General features: G+C 40.2%; 1 protein-coding gene across 2 annotated transcripts in view; it reads right to left on the bottom strand.

Annotated features, from left to right (window-relative positions):
• The window catches only part of PLPP1 (phospholipid phosphatase 1), a 103962-nt gene extending 86114 nt beyond the window's left edge, over nt 1-17848 (bottom strand). Inside the window, exon 1 of one of the 2 annotated variants that reach the window (NM_001080329.2) lies at nt 17406-17848. In NM_001080329.2, coding sequence (NP_001073798.1) covers nt 17406-17463 — 58 coding nt within the window. In that variant the 5' untranslated portion in view covers nt 17464-17848. The remainder of the gene's footprint in view (nt 1-17405) is intronic. The other variant, XM_024981405.2, reaches the window with a different exon arrangement.
• Between the last annotated feature and the right edge of the window lie 340 nt (nt 17849-18188).

Below are 18188 nucleotides of genomic sequence, written 5' to 3'. Positions count from 1 at the left end.
CAATTTCTCCCATTCAGCAGGAATGCCTATATTCCAAAGAATAAAAGTGTGTGTTTACTATTAATATTATAGTGATTCTTGAATAAAACTAACAAGCTCTAATGCCTTTATAGAATTTCTAGAATTGTTATCATCTAAAAAAGTATATACATAAATGCTTCTTTAGAGACTATGGATGGTGGTGGCTGGTGGGCAGATTTTAAATTCTTTAAGGAGACTGCATTAGCAACTGAACTTGTAGAAAAAATATCTGACAAACTTGATTTCACCATTTTGGTACAAATACGTGTAAGAAGTACTTAACGAATCAAAACTACATGGTATTTGGCAGAAACCAACACAACACTGTAAAGCAATTATCCTTCAATTAAAAATAAATTTAAAAAAAATCAAAACTACAGTTAAAAAAGTTTAAACAACCGAACAAAATCCAGACCTAAGATCTCAACTGCTTTTAAGAGTTCACGTGCCCCTACCAATTAAAAAAATGTACTGTGTATTTAAATCTTAATTTATATGGATCCATCATGTCTACTCTGAAATTATGCCAAATGGCAAGGTTCCAGAAACTAAAATAAAGTTATACTAAGGTGTGTCTCAGAAGGAAAACATAAAAACTCTAACTTTGGCAGGAAGTGACCAAAGTAGCATATCTAAATTAGTAAGCTTTGTTTAAAACACATGTGCTTTTTTTAAAAAAAAAAGGCACACAAGCCAAAAAGTTTTGTAAAATTCTTTTTTTAATAGTTACAATGACTGCAGCAGCAAATCGTATATCCATCTTCCCAAAAATCTATGTTTCTACCACTCAAGTTAAATTTTATACAGAAGATAAAAGTTATCTTTTGTATAATTTTATACAGAAGATAAAAGCTGCAAGAAGGAAGAACTCCCACAAACTATTCCTTTCAGGCCAAGAGCAAACATGCAATGCTGAAACTACACACTAAACAGCAGCTACCATGGGAAATAAGAAAGAAAGACAGGCAGGTAACAGTTTGTTGACTGCCTACTAATTCTTATTTATTACTAACAAATCTGTGAAGTAGACAGTAGTCTCTCCATTATTCAAGTGAAGAAACTGAAGTTCAACAAGACTAATAAGCATCTGTGTGACCAAAAGCAAGAATGCCTAATAGAAATAGTACATGTGTGCTCAGTCATGTCCAACTCTTTGTGACCCCATGGACTGTAGCCCACCAGGCTCCTCTGTCCACAGGATTATCCTGGCAAGAATACTGGAGTGGGCTGCTATTTCCTGCTCCAGGGTATATAGCTGACCCAGGGATTGAACTGGCGTCTTCAGCAGCTCCTACAGCAAAGCAGAATTTTGAAACCAGTCTACCAGGCTTCATATACCAAATTCCACCGTATCTGGTTAACAATTACTTTGGAAAGCATGGATATCAAATAATCCATTGTTCTCAGTAAAGACGGTTCTATAAGAGGAATTCAACTATTCCTATACCATTGGCCTAAAAACGGTTCCTTTATCTAGCAAGATCATTCTTCCCTCACCTGGCGTATCACAAGAAACCATGACAACCTACTATCCCAGACTACTAGCTACTACACTCTCCTTTCTAATTCCAACTTTTTAAAAAGAACTACCAATACCCACAAATTTCCACTTCACCAATTACTCACTTCTCAGCCCACCACGATTTAAAAATGGCTTTACATAAAGTTATCAGTGACCTTAGTGTAACTAAACCAAATGGATACTTTCCAGGTGTTACCTTACCTTTCAGGAGGATGTAGACATTGTTACCACGCTCTTCTTGAGGCACTCTCTTCACTTGGCTTTCCAGAAACAGTCTTCTGGTTTTTTAAAGTGTCCTTTCCCTCTCAGTCTTGGCCTTTTTTTATTTCTTCCAACCAATCTGAAGCTCAGTCCTAAACCTGTTTTTTTTTCAATTTATAACTTCTTCCTGAGATTTCATCAATTCTCATGACTTCAATTACCATGAATATGCCCAGGACTCTGAAAAGTCAGACAGTTCCTCTGAGCTTTAGATCCATTTATCCAAACAAGGACCAGATACTCCTTCTTGGAAACTTCAAAACTTCACGTAACATGGTGAAAACCAAACTCACTATCTCATCTCCATCCCCATTCCCATTTCAAATGGGTTCTCTCCTAGGGCTCCCCAGTTTAGTTATTATAGAAATCTATCCAATTATACAAGCCAGAACTTTCAAAACTATCTTTGATATTTCTCTCTCTCTGACTCTCCATTTTTCCTATGTGACCAAAACTGGTCCATTTTCTCTCCCAGATACTTCACAAATCCCTCAACCTTCCTCCATCTCTACCAGCACCTCTTTACTTTCACTACCATTATCTCATTTGGACCCCTGAGACAGCTTCCTAACTGATCTCCCTGCTGCTGCTGCTGCTAAGTTGCTTCAGTCGTGTCCGACTCTGTGCGACCCCATAGATGGCAGCCCACCAGGCTCCCCCATCCCTGGGATTCTCCAGGCAAGAACACTGGAGTGGGTTGCCATTTCCTTCTCCAATGCATGAAAGTGAAAAGTAAAAGTGAAGTCGCTCAGTCGTGTCTGACTCTTTGCAACCCCATGGACTGCAGCCCGCCAGGCTCCTCCATCCATGGAATTTTCCAGGCAAGAGTACTGGAGTGGGGTGCCATTGCCTTCTCTGACTGATCTCCCTAAATCCATTCTTTTCCAGCTCCAATCTATTATTCCACCCTGCAGCCAAAGTCATCATTTTAAAAAGCTACCCTATCCTTCTTATTCAAAATCCTGTTTATAAACTCTCATAGTACCCAAACCTCTCCTTCAGAGCACTTAATGGTTCATTTTTATATTTATTTGTGTGATTATATGCATCTCCACTGCCCACAACAGAACTAAGCACACAATGTGTGTAAGAACGAATACTACCAGAATAAACAAATGCCTACTACATAATGGACACTGCATCACAGCCAACAAGAACGTACAGATGAAGACCCAGTCCTTTTCAGATAAAGAAACTGAAGTTGTGAACTTGGGTGATTCACCCTAGTAGGTGATCAGACCTGTACCTTTCCAGTGTCCATATTCTTTAAATTTTATGCATCCTATGAATACAAAATAATTTTGTAAAACTTTTATACATTAAAAAAAATAAATGGGACTAGTATCTTGATAAAATAAAAAATATTTTAATAAAGTTCTGTTGAAATTGCAAGGTAACACCCTACATTTAAACTGCAACAGTTCATTCTCTCTTATTTTTGAGTAATTAGTTTGCACAGATATGATGCTAGCCCCCTTAAACAAGTACCATTCACACCCTTTATTATAGAAAGTATTAATAAGTTTTTATCTCCTATAACATAAACATCTTCTTCTGAATTATATTCAGATAATACACTAAAATATGTTTATAGCTAGCCCCTATCTGAGCTATAACATTTCTGTCACAACTCTATTTGATATATCTGACAGTTCAAAATTTCAAACCCCTCTGCTTTTAATTTATAAAACATTCAACCAAGTTACGCCATCTTCCAATCTCAATATTTTATTCTTTTTAAAATTTTATTGATTGATTGACAGGTAAATGGATTGACTGATTTTTGCCACACTGGGCAGCTTGTAGGATCTTAGTTCCCTGATCAGAGATCAAATCCATATCATGGCAGTGAAAGTGCCAAGTCCTGGGAATTCCCTGGTGGTCCAGTGGCTAAGACTCCATGCCCCCAGTGCAGGGGGTCTGGGCTTGATCCCTGGTCAGGAAACTAGATCCCGCATGCTGCAACTAAAGATCCTGGGTGCCACAATGATCAAAGATCCAGTGTGGCCGCAACTAAGACCCAGGACAGCCAAATAAATAAATATTTTAAAAGAGAAAGAAAGAAAGCACTGACTCCTAACTACTGGACCACCAGGGAATTCCCCTCCAATCTCAGTATTTCATTCTTAATTATGAAAAGTCTGAGGACATGAAGCAAGGGTAACTATAACAAAATTTTTTCAGCAATCTGTTCTCTTTCCCTAGTAAATTCTAAACATAGGTTGAATTATCGTTGACCAACCTAAACAACAAATTCTTTACTTCAGGAAATTTAAACCATTGTAAATGTGACCCTTAGATTTATCCAACTAAAAATCAGAATCTCCACTATAATCTCTTTACTGGGAAGCACTTCTTTACTTATTCTAGGCCTCGTGAGGCACCGTCATGATTAACCCTATTGTCCTGCTTTCTCTCAAGGAAGCTTCATCCTTTCCTAACTTCCTCTTGCAAGGTAAAAACGGACTATAGCAATATTCACTTCTTCATTTAAAAAAATTTTTCTTTTCCTCACTTTACTCTTTGCCTCCCTTTTTATCAGAAGAAATTAAGTTAGCCAAAGCCAAGATCAGGGCTGTCACAACTACTGAATAGCTCAATGCTTTTAAGTATAAGCTTTAAATTATTAGCAAACAAAAATATGATTCTTAAATAGGACTCAACTTCAATAGTTCTTGTAACTTTGGCCATAGTATTTTACTTCTGGTGTATATATTTCCAATTGGTGGTAGGTTTCCAGGGTTATTGGGCAGATGAAATCCCTTAACTGTTCAACGGAAGCTATATGCCAATGCCCTACAGAGTAATGCATCATTCTGCCAGCCAACGCTACACAGAAACATTAAGGTCTCACCACTCCAATCATTAACTGACTAACAAACTACAAGACTAGTACTGAGGAAAACAGAAACATAATCTTAGATAATGTAATTATTTTATTTCAAAGAACATCTCTCTCCTATTTCCTATTAAATATTCTGCAAGTCACTGGAATAGAATAGAGCACAGGCAAATACAAAGTTAGAAGAGATTTCCCTGGTATTTCAGATGTTTGCCAAAAGATTTTGACAGTCTTAGCTGAAGATAAACTGCTACTGATACAGATGACAATCTCCTGATATTAAGCAGACTAGATCTAACCTAGTCTAACTGTGATTTATTTTTGTATTTTTTTTTTAATTTAATGGCAGTTGAACGTCCTTTTTCATCTTTTTTAAAACTGAAAATCTCCCTTCACTGAAATTTCAGTGAGTCTGACCAAATCATATTCTGCTTTGGCTTCTCAAGGTGGCATATGTCACCACTTCTAACAGTATGGCTGACATAAGAGTATCCAACTAGTTTCAAGATTTCGTAAGTTATTTGGTCACTGATAAAGTCATATGCCTATGTGTGGCAAAAAAGAAACTCAAGCAGGGGCCCTACATTATTTGTATCAGGGACCATTTTTCCTATGTCACTACTTTCTGAATACTTCAGTCAGCCTTCAGATTTTTCCTGTTTTCTGCTGACAACATTCCCTTCACGACCTGGCTAGATCAATAACAGATCTCCTACAAGTGTGCTGCCTTGCTCAAAATGCCCCGTTTACCCTGCGTTCTTTGTTTTCCTACCCTAGTGTCAAATGCCCAAATATGTTCTGCAGCTATTGACTCTCCTTAATAAGAAAGTTTGCTTACCATTATGACCCAGAGAGATAGATAAGGCAGACATTATTCTCATTATAATTTACACATGAGTAAACGAAACAGCCCATGTGATCAGAGAGAACAGCAGAAGCAAAACTAGAATGTGACTTAAAAGCCAACCACGTTCACTACCAGATCACACTTTGAACCCTTTAAATAAATTACATAAACAAAATTGTTATTCAGTGAAAAATCATCCACAATGTCAAATCCTAAGCAAGGCAGGGAAGTCTAATGCAAAAAACTTATCTTCTTAAAAGATAATTTATTCATTGTTAGATTTGGTTAGTAATTAAATTACAGTCAATGGCAGAACTTAGAATCTCACTCATATTCATATAGATATCCAACACTAGCTATAAAGTTGAGTATTACCCATAACTTGCCTAACAAGTTTTGATAATATCATAATGTAAGAGACCTCTTCTCCAACTAGGCCACTGGGTTAGACATAGACAACATATGAGAAGGAGCATATTCAAAATTTCTTTCTCTTATCAATGCCATTTTTTAAAAATATAAAATATAATAAATGTCACTTGCTTCTGCTACACTGTATAACTATACTAGGTATATTTTCCAAATCAATTAGGATGTCATTTGAAAAACTGTTTAAATAGGCTTTTTAAAGAAAAATATTGTAAATATATAATATTAAAACATAAAATATTATAAAAGTATGGATTTTAATTACATTTAGCCATACATTTAATTATAGAGTCATACTGCCTTTATGATATGGAAGGCTATCCTAAAATTAGGCCTATCCCAGAACACTGCAGGTGGATGTGACCACTATAAACATTTATTTCTTAAACTTCATGGAAAGAAAACAAGGAAAAATTCTTACTGATCAAGAGAAGTTATGAAAAGAACCTGTTATGTTTAGCTGTACTGCAGCCATACTTCAGCCTCAACTGCAAGTTATTAGGTTCTGACTAGCTCATATTCAAGAAATAAAATATTCATGCTTTAAAACGTGAGTACCAAGAGAAGTTACCATTACCCAAATCATGCCATTTCCACTTCACACACACCTTTGTTTATTACTATTTCACTCAACTACAGATATTCATATTGGTACCTTGTCTATGAGCTGTGGAAATACTGCTCACCTAGAAGTAAAATGATAAGATCTCAGTGAGGTATCTGATTCCAGAAAGAAACAGGTTAGGAGTAATCAGAACATCTCCCATAGTGATCTGGGCACGAAAAACTGAAATATGAACCAGGTCCCAATTCAAATGCTATTTAAACTGAAGCTAGAACTACACTAAACAATGTCCCAAAAGAAAACTCCCCAGTACATGGTATCAAATTTAAACAACAGACGGGATCAGTGGCCAAATTGGGTTATTATCTTAATAGTGATAATGATACAACGGGACAGACCAGGACTATGTTAAACACTTCACATACACTCTCTCACATTATCTCATCTAATTTCACAGCACTATGAGGAAGACACTATTATCATTATCTTTTTCCTCATTAGGTGACAAGACTTATGGAGAGGTGAAACAACCTGCCCAATGTCACACAGTTAATAGCAGAGTTAAATTCCAACCCCCAGAAGAGTGACTGACTCAAGTATCTTGCCTACTCATTCATGTAAAAAATATCTGAATGCCTAACATGTATTACACACTTTCTAAGCACTCATATCGGAGAAGGCAATGGCACCCCACTCCAGTACTCTTGCCTGGAAAATCCCATGGATGGAGGAGCCTGTTGGGCTACAGTCCATGGGATCGCTAAGAGTCAGACATGACTGAGTGACTTCACTTTCAGTTTTCACTTTCATGCATTGGAGAAGGAAATGGCAACCCACTCCAGTGTTCTTGCCTGGAGAATCCCAGGGACGGGGGAGCCTGGTGGGCTGCCGTCTATGGGGTCGCACAGAGTCAGACATGACTGAAGTGACTTAGCAGCAGCAGCAATGTTCCCCAAGGTTTACAGTATCCTGGCTGGAAAGTAAAAGTGAAGATCTCAGGAGCAATTGTCCTGAAATTCACACAGACTTCATTAAAATACCTGCTTCTCTCCCCTTACAGCATCTGTGTACCCCTTGGGGACAGAGACCCTGTCTCACTCACTCTTAGTACCCAAGTGCTCTGACATATCAGGCACTCAGCTTACCATATGGTATTGTCATTGTTTGTTACAAGTCTGTTTTCCAGAGTAAGCAAGAAGCTACTTGAGATCCATGAGTTTTATTTTTTCACCCATTTTTGTATCACCAGTGCTAGGGCATACAACAAGCCTATTACTTCACAGTTTTGTGATGATTTCATGAGTTACGTAAAACATTTACCACAGGCTCATTTATGCATTGAATAAGGAATAGTTTTCTTCTTATTTACCTCTCAAGCACCTACGAAGTCAAGCCCTCTTTTCCTGCTGACGTAAATGAACCAAAAGGCAAGGCAGAACCTGGCTTAACAAGCTGCCAATTAACTCAAGAGCTCATCCGCTACACATTTCCTATATGTCATTTTCCTAGGCACCCCACCCTGAAAAACAGACACAGGAAACATTTCCAAGAAGTGACAACTGAGAACTAAACCATGAGGTTCTAACTATATCTACTGGAATGAGTTAGCAAAGGTGACTCTAAACTCTACACACGTGATTCACATGACATGCAATAAAGTACAAAGGTCTTCCTTTCCTGGGTAAAATGGCCTATAACAACAGTGCTATTTGGAGAAAAAAATCTATGAGTATATTAGTGATCTGGCTTTCCAGATGGCACGGTGGTAAAGAACCCACCTGCTAATGCAGGAGACACAGGAGATGTGGGTTTGATCCCTGCATTGGGAAGGTCCCGTGGAGAAGGAAATGGCAACTCACTCCAATATTCTTGCCTAGAGAATCCCCATGGACAGAGGACCCTGGCAGACTATAGTCCAAGGGGTTGTAAAAGAGTCAGACACAACTAAGCGACTAAACAACAACAAACTTTACTGATCAGGGCAAATCGGTTATATCTTCCAGTATGATATACCCTCCGAGCAAACTCTTAGTAGTTATTAGGAGTTTGATTTATGAAAAATTAAAGTGCCTCCTTTGGACAGCAGATACATGCTCAAAACATAAGCAGAAACTGACTATGAAGCCACATTATATGGAATAAAGATAGTCATAAAAGATTTAGCCCACCTAAAATAATCACTGCTTTTACAGCCAATTAATTCCCTCAGTCCCTCATTTCTTACCCTCTTCATTTCTCAATCTGGACAGTCAATCTGAATTCAAAAGTTGTAACTCTTAAAAATGCATTTCCCAATTCCCAACCATGCCACTTCTTACCTGGATTCCATTGGCAGTTTCTCAGCTACCTGAGGCCTTAGTTCCACCATCAACAGAATGAAGATAACTAAGCTATCCTCCCTGAGCAGGTTTTGATAGACCTCATAGCCACACACAGACATAGAGCACTAAATGTCAGTTGTTATTATTATCCACTTTGACATTTAGAAATAAGCTGCAATAGTTACTATTAAGAACACTAGGATACATACTGTATTCCCGCCACACTGGCCTCTTTTCTGTTACAAATGCCCTTTGCCCCTCAACACCTGCTCTTTCCTATGCCTGGAATCATCTTCTTTCAGCTCCTCCATGACCAACTTACTTTCATTCTTAAATCTGAATTTAAATATGCCTTCCTCAGAGAAGCCTTCCCTGAGATTATGACCCTGACCCCTCAATATCTCACTCTCTTCTAACCTTGCTTACATTCTTTCATGGCATTCACAAATATCTGTAACTATTAGTATAGAGACCTTACTTATCTTTTTCACAATGAAATTTACAACTCCTAGCATTGTAAATATTAAGCACGCATGTGTGTGTGTGTGTGTGTGTGTGTGCTTAGCCATGTCCAACTCTTTGTGACCCCATGGACTGCAGCAATGCCAGGCTCCTTTGTCCATAGAATTTTCCAGGCAAGAATATTGGAGCGGGTTTCCATTTCCGTCTCCAAGGAATTTTCCCACCCAGGGATTGAACCTGAGTCTCCTGCATCTTCTGCATTGGCAGATGGGTTCTTTACCAGCTGGGCCATCAGTGAAGCCCCATTAAGCACATAATAGCTGATAAACAAGTGAACGATGTTGCAACATCAAATATTTTAAAACTTAACATTGTATTCCTAAAGGAAATCAATATTAATATTCATTGGAAGGACTGATGTTGAAGTTGAAGCCCCAATACTTTGGCCACCTGATGTAAAGAGCCGACTCATTAGAAAAGGCCCTGATGCTGGGAAAGATTGAGAACAGGAGGAGAAGGGGGGTGAAAGAGGATAAGATGGTTGGATGGCATCACCAATCCAATGGACATGAGTTTGAGAAAACTCCGGGAAATAGTGAAGGACCGGGAAGCCTGGTGTGCTTCAGTCTTGAGGTCACAAAGAGTCAGGCACGACTTAGCAACTGAGCAATAACACTCTATTAAACACAACATAAAAAATAAAAGTAGTATCAGGTTAACATATGTCAAAATAAATAGCTGAGGTAATTCCCTAGAGATCCAGTAGTTAGGCCTCCATACTTCCACTGCAGGGGGCCGGCGTACGATCCCTGGTCAGGGAACTAGGATCCCACAACCAACACAGCACAGCCAATAAATAAATATCTGATTGAAAAAACAGAAGTAAGAAGGAGATGGGGTATGAAGAGGTATTACACAATAGTCTTTTCTTTGATGCCTGCTTAACCATAGGCAGGAAATCAAACAACAGAATTCATACAAATGAGGGAATACAATTAGAGTCATTCAAAAATTTTAGGAATATTAAGTCTACTTTTTATATGGTGACTCAATCAATTCCAAGGCCTGGACAATAAAAATAGTGAAGGTGACCGACCAGTGTCTGGCTAACTCCATTTTCTTAAGTTGAAATTCAGGACTTAACCACTGTATAAAGTAACAGTTTTTCCATCTGTTTAGTTACACTCTACCACAGACTATACAGATCATTTTCCAACATAGCTGGGATTACCACTACTTGAAGATCATATATGTGGTTTTTACACATGACTGATAAGACACTACTATTTCAAGATGTTCTGTAAGCTTCAAAGACATTCCATGAGTATTCACAGGGAACAGTTTGAAGTTTGTGTTTTTGTCCCTAATACAAAACTATGTTGATGTTATTTTTACTAAAATAATGTTTTAATTATTGCAGGATTATAGAGGATTACTTTTATTTGACAATCATCTTATGCACACGAGTGCAAGGCCTACTCTAAGACCTTTATATTTTCACTCATTTAAGCCTCACAACAACCATACAAGGTAGGTACTTTATCATTACACAGCTGACACAACAGACACACACAGAGGAAATCTGCCTACGGTTGCACAGCTAGTAAATGGAGGAACTGGAATTGAACCTACAGTTTGGATCCAGAGTCCATCACTAGACTATGCTGTCTATCTAATGTTTTAAAGAAAAATCAATAGTTCATAAAGTCATAACCAATGTTAGATTAGTTTCAGTTAAGTAAAACTGAAACAACTCAGTCTGAGCCATCTGGGCTTTAAATCAAGACAGCAAGGTTGAAGGGCGAAGGAAAGCAGGAAGGAAAAAGTGAAAACGGAAAATAAGGTACGTAGAAACAGAAGGACTTCCCAAGTAGCAGTGGTAAAGAATCCACCTGCCAACACAGGAGATGCAGGAGACTCAGGTTTGATCCCTAGGTCAGGAAAATCCTCTGGAGAAGGAAATGGCAACCTGCTGCAGTATTATTGCCTGAAAAATTATGGACAGAGGAGCCTGGTGGGCTACAGTCCATGGGGTCACAAAGAGTAGGACATGACTGAGCACACACACATACAGCAAAAAGGAGGGACAAAAAGAAAGAAAAGAGTTACTTGTAACCACTGTTCATAATATATGAATGAATCCTTTTTCAGAAAGAAAATAAGGGACAAGACAGTGCCTATATAATCCCTAACTAGCTTATTACACAGACTGTATATTTCCATCCTAAATGCTGAATTAAACCAGTAATTTAGGAGGAAATAACATTTCAAATTCCTTTGCAGAAGGGAATTCCCTGTTGTTCCAGTGACTAGGACTCCCGGCTCTCATTACCAAGGGTCCGGGTTCAATCCCTGGTCTAGAAACTAAAATCCCACAAGCCATGGGGCAAAAAAAAAACAAAAAAAAACACAAAAAACGTTTCTCGGGACTTCCCTGGAGGTCCAGTAGTTAACAACACTCCATGCTGCAGGAGGGCCTGGGTTCGATCCCTTGATGGGGAACTAGATCCTACATGCCAGAGCAACCAAAAAAAAAAAAACCACATAAAAAACCTAAAGCTACATGTTAACTAGTTCTCTTAAAATGTAGGTTTTAGTAACTTTCTACCAGCTTCTTTTTAAGTCAGATAAACAGTAACAATTTAAACTTTAATTTCTTATCAAAAGGAATTAGAATAATTTCACAAACTGAGTAACACATAGGGAACTTTGGTAGAATTCAGCCAAAAATGACTAAGCAAGAAAGATATTAACAAAGATTATGGCATGTCCATGAGTTTCCAAAAGGGATTTAATTCAAATAGAATATAAAGGAAAAAATTACTTTTCACAAAAGCTATAGAGGGGAATGTTTTCTGAATATTTCCATACTCTCATCCAAGCAAGGTAAATTCAAGTTTAAAGTCAACTGTATAAAGCCAACTAGAGCCAAATACTATCAGTTTCTTCCAGGCCTCTGCTTTTGTTCCAAACTAGCCATTTAAAGGTAGAAAAAGTCTTGCAAAAGGAGGCCAGTCTGACCCAAGAATATGCCAGTTTGACAAATTTTTGTTCATTTTTTGAGATTCCGTCCCCCTCTCAATGGCTGGGAGAAAAGACAAAAGTTATATAAAACAGAAACAAACAGTAAACTTTAAGCAGAAGCAAAAGAAGTTAGCTTAATAGAAGTAAACAGAAATTGAAATGGCAAGTAATCAGGATAGTACTATGTCCTATTTATTTACTTACTTATTTACCTCTTTGGTATCTAACAGAATTCCCAGCATCTACTAGATAATAAAACAAATGTGTGGGTGAATTCACCTAATAATGAGTAAATGAACAAATAAATGTTAGGAGAAAAAGGAAGGCTGCAGACTTTCAGCAAAGGAGACTCTTTCATTAAATATCTGACTTTCCCTTAAGAAAGTGGCCCAAACTGAGATCAGGAAAAGGAGCACTCCTATGGCTAATACCTAAGGGGCAGAATGAGATCAGCATAATTACTGAAGAAGAATAAGTAATGCGATTCCACAATCACCTGGGGCTTCCCAAGTGGCACTAGTGTTAAAGAACCTGCCTGCCATTGCAGGAGACAGAAGAGACTCGGGTTTAATCCCTGAGTCAGAAGATCCCCTGGAGGAGGGCATGGCAACACATTCCAGTATTCTTGCCTGGAGAACCTGCATGGACAGAGAAGCCTGGCAGCCTATAGTCCATTAGGGTAGCAAAGAGTCGGACATGACGAAAGCAACTTGGAACGCACACACAACCACCTAGTATGGCTGCCAGTGTTCTCTGCTGCCAGATTTTCCCCTAAATTTACTGACTGATTTGGCATAAAGGTGATACCATGTTTGCAGTATGTTGAGGAAACCATGACCCCCTCCCTTCTAAGAAAACCAATGTTGGAGCCCATGAGTTCCTGTTATCATCTGCTTTTATGGGCCAATGTAATTGCTGTCAAGTGCAGAAAGGGAAGTCACCTCAGATCTGTTTTGGACATAACATGAGTATTATCAGTAGCCCCCTGGCAAAAAACAGCACACCCAAATAAAGTATTTAAATAAGAATTTTATGAAGGAACCATCTTCAAAGGTATAGGTAGGATTTACGGAAAGCAGCAGGGAATGGTACCAGCAACATCATCTCTAGGCTAAACGGGCGAGTAGAGGGTTACCAAAACCCAGAAAGATCTGTAACTGTAGCTGGCTGGCACAGATGGCCACTGAATAGAAGCTGTGACCTACTCACAAAACACAAAATAGCTCTGGCAACGCAAATCCAGCAGGAAGAAACTGGGTCTTCCAGGCCTCCTGCTGTTGTCCCATTGGTCAAAGTCAACCAGAAACAAAAAGCAACAGCCTAGTTGCAGTTCACAGCACTAGCCTCCCAGAGCATAGCGCAGGGTGGAGAAAAGATCTAGAGGAGCCAAAAAAGAAGGCACAATATAGAAAGATATTCCAAATGACTGCTACCCAGCAAAACTCAGGCACATAAAAAGGTTCTGCCAGTTCCACCTAAAACTTCCAGGCATCACGAGATACCTGCAAAAAAGTCATACACACAGCTACTTACTTGGGCTCCCATTGCCCTGTACTAAGCTGAGAAGAAAAAAAAAAGATTCTAAGAGTACTCCTGGGGTAACATTTGTCATTTCTGCATCTCTAGACAAAAACAGACAACCCATTTATCTATGATAGATCATTTATAGCACAAATCTTTTTTCTGTACTCAAAGAGCATCTATTCCATACCTTTATTATTACATTTATCATGATGTAGTATAACCTCTTGTTTGTTTCTCCCTCATTAGACCCTAAGCTCCTTGAGGGCACAGACTTTCTAATTCATCTTTATCTTTAGCACCTAACATGAACTTGGAACAGAGTTAGCCTTCAATCAATGTGCACTGAATCAATTCATTGGCAGCCTAATGCCAGAGTGCATAAAATCTAAAATGACTCTCAGCAATTAAGTTTTATTTAGGACGTGGTTTAACACAATGAGCAAAACACAGCTTTCACATCAGCCCACTACGATTCTCTGTACAGCAGCTTTTCTTGTGTGCTCAGGTGATATTTATAGCCTTTTCTACAATCATAGAACTCATTATCAAAGGAGCCAGAGAAAGCTGGCAAGACCACACTCCATCTCAGAAAGGAATCAAATACACATCATCTCTCAAAATTCTCACTCTTTTTCCAAGAAGAGACCAGATCCACTGAAGGAAGTAATAATTTGGGTATATTATGTGGAGGAAATCATGTTTCATAGTGGTGATAATACTGACTTGGGACAGAAATGCTTTTACACGTGTGTAAGCATGCACACACCCGCCCCCTTACATACAGGCATGTTTATCATTTAAACAGACATCACTTTCTGTAATATTATAAAATAGCCATGTAACACAATCACATAACATCATCATATTAAATGGATACACTGCATGATGTTGGGTGATCATTAACAGAACCTGGAACATATTCACATTATAATTAAGAACCACTTTCACATAACCCTGTACTTATGATCTGCTTGATCATCTTTCTGTTGCTACAGTCAACTTTTACCTGTAGTTCTCCAAAGAAAAAGAAAAAACTTAATGCCAAGTTGATAACCCTCTTTGAGCTACCACTATTTTAAAGGCCGCCAACCTCCTATTGTCAGTAAGATGAATAAAAATAAAACTTTAAATGACCCTTAAAGGTGACTTTTTGGCAGTCCAGTGGTTAAGACTCTGCGCTTCAACGGCAAGGGGTACAGATTCAATCCCTGGTTGGGGAACTAAGATCCTGCATGCTGTGCAGCTCAGCCATAAAGTTTAAAAATAAATAAAATAAAATGACTCATAGACCCCACTAGAAAGGTGAGTTTTTTAATAAAAATATATAATCTCCCAAAATTCAGCATGAAAATACTTTGTATCTCTAGAATCACTGTTCTCCTTCACTGTTGTTTATAACAGAATATTGATGCTATTAAATCTAATGTCATCTTATATACCAAATTAAAATAAGCCAGTATTTCACTTTATATTTAGGAAAAGGGAATTCTGAGCTTATCTTGACAATACACTTAATTATTTTAAAACTCTAGCAATACAAAAACAGAGAAAATCTGTTTTTCAAATAGATCAGGTATCTGATACTGATACTTAATGCATAAGTCTCCTAAACAAGCTTTTTCCAAAACCAAAGATTTTAAAATCAGAAATAACAATTTTATCTTTTATTGAGAGTCATCATAAATTCTGCAGCTGTCAGGCCAAGTTAGCAATAAAATTACTCTTAATTCTATTGGACAGTTATGGGATGCTTGCAGCATGTTGAAAACAGACTACAAAACCCCACAATTTTATAAAGTTGTACTGCAATAGTTCCCTCAAATATACATGAATTAAAATAAACAAAACATAGATTTAGTATATGGCTCTGTGTTTAATAACACTGATCTACCTAAGAGCAGTATTATGTTTCATCTATCCTGCTTCAGTGCTTGGCCCAAAGAGAAAACGCATTTGTTTCAAAAATTAGTAACTGCATAAGGTAGGAAAAATGGGAACTTTATATATAACTCTGACAGTACAGTATGTGGCAATAATAGGATAATATCCAATATATTAGAATTTTAAAAATCACTTCTGACAACATTTTCCTCTCCCCTCACTGAAACATAAATGAAATTTAACAAAGCTCCACAAACACTGAGTATAAATTTAAATACATTTTAAAATATAACATATTTACCAAGGTAAACTTTTCATTGCCAATAAATCTGAATATAATTAATGTAATTATGAATATGTCTGGACATCTGAAAGGATCACTTGTGTTTTTATAAAAATAGTATTCCAAAATCGTGTTTCCCTTTCCTAAACGGAATTTCTAAAATTCACTGTGGGGCTATATAGGAAATGTCCTGGTAAACAATAAAGATGTTTCATAAGCAAGACTTTTCCTCAAAAAACAGGTAACAGAATTTATAAAACTTCGGCAAGACTACAAGCACCTAAATGGTCAGGTTTGAGGCAGGGGAGACGGTACTGGATTAAAAGCGGAGGAAGTTTCCTCTCACCGAAAAGCCATTATGCAGACCTGCGTCTAGGATGCTAAAGTCACAGCTCTCCAACGCTGAGAGCTCGCCAATACTATTACTTCGATACTCAAACATGAGGACTACCCGAACATCGAGCAGGTCTTCTGGTAAGTATTTTTTTTCCAAAACGTATAAATAGTTCAAAGATACTGCCTTACACAATACATATGAAGACGGTGAAAATCTCTCCTTCCAATGCCTAGACCTTACCCAGATGACTTCGATTCTTTTTCGTCAAAAGAGCAACTGGCGACCAGAAGCCCTACGACTGAACTCTTCAGTCAGAAAGACAACGCCAAATTCGCTGCAGCCAAAGAAACGTCCAATGCTCCTTGTGGGCTCTCACAGGAGATGGAAACCTACACGATGACGAGGTCTGTGCAGAGAAGGAAACAGCAGGTCTGGGGCACACCACGCCAACCCCATCCCCCTCAAAAGTAAGCTTCTTCAAACCTATAGGCAGAAACCTGGTATCATCACACCCACTTACAGCCTGACAATTTACAAGCCGGTAACACCTTCTAATTAGGAGCGTTCTAACCTTTTATAGACGAAAACTTAAAACTGCTTCCCACAAGGAAGATAAACCTGGCACTGGCGCCAGTTACTGAGAATTCCCAGTGCATCAAAACCCTCCGGTTTTGTCACCAAACCTGATGAGCCAGTGACCACCAAGCTTCCCTACATCAGCGAGGGGAGGACCCCACCCTCTCTGCTGGGAGTGAAACGGGAAACAGAGGACAGGAGAGCAAGGGATGGAGCGCAGAGGCGTGAACAGCATCCAAGCAGGGTGGGCTCAGCGCACCGGCGGGCAATAGAAAGGCAGACTGACAGCAGCGGCCACGCGGGGATGCGGGCTGCGAAGCAGGGTCCCCGGGCTGCGGAAGCCGCCCCAGCGTCTAGCCGGGCAAGGCTCGCGCGTCAGGCACACGCCCCCCACGCCCGTCCGCGATTCCCGGCGAGTCACCTCCCAGCGGACACACGCCCGCACCCCACCGATGCACCCCACCCCGGGCTCGCGCGCACACGCCCCTCGGGCCGGCGGCGCGTACGTACCCAGCAACACGCAGAGCACATCGAGGGCCACGTACGGCAGCCGCGTCTTGTCAAACATGGTCTCCGCACGGATTGCAGAGGAGGCACCCGATTCAGGAGACCGGGCCGGGGACTGGCGACGGCTCCTCCCAGCCAGGGGAGAGCTGCTAGGGCTGACGGGGACCCCCGCGGCGTTCTGACGGGCAGCAATGGCGCCCACGACCCCTCCCCTCACAGCTCCCGCAAGCACTGGGTCCGGGCCGAGACGCTCGTGTGCCAGCCGCGGCGGCTCCGTAGCCTCAGGCCCTCCTCGGTCGGCCCTGGCCCGCCCTGGCTGTTGGCTGTCCACAGCCAGGCACCCTCTCCAACAGGCGGGGCGTCCGGACTCGTGCTTTAAGGATGGGGACCGGTAGGCCCCTCCCGCGGGGCAGCGCGGGACCTGCCTGCGCGCGGCCTCGCGGGCTGAGGGAGCGCAGCGGCGGCGGCGGGGCGGCCAGTGAGGGGCACGGGGCGGGGCCGGGAAACCCCGGCTCGGGCGCGTCAGCCAATCGGCGCCTCCGGTCCCGACCTGCGGAGCCCGCCCCTCAAGTGGGACGCGCGGCGGACGGGCGGAGCGTGGGGGCACCTCCCGTGCAGTGCGAGGGACGTTGTTCAGACACGCTTTCTGCTGGTGTCGCCGAACCTGGCCTTCTGATCTCTGGCCACCGGTCGTTGGTGCTTCGGAGAAAGAACTGGACCCACCCCCACCCCGGTTGCCTGCCAGCTCTCCTCATCCATGGGGATTGGGTAATAAAGAGAAACGGG

Source organism: Bos taurus, chromosome 20, assembly GCF_002263795.3.
Source record: "Bos taurus isolate L1 Dominette 01449 registration number 42190680 breed Hereford chromosome 20, ARS-UCD2.0, whole genome shotgun sequence".
NCBI lineage: Eukaryota > Metazoa > Chordata > Mammalia > Artiodactyla > Bovidae > Bos > Bos taurus.
Note: the sequence above shows the minus strand (reverse complement) of the source record. Positions and strands in the feature narration are given on the sequence as shown.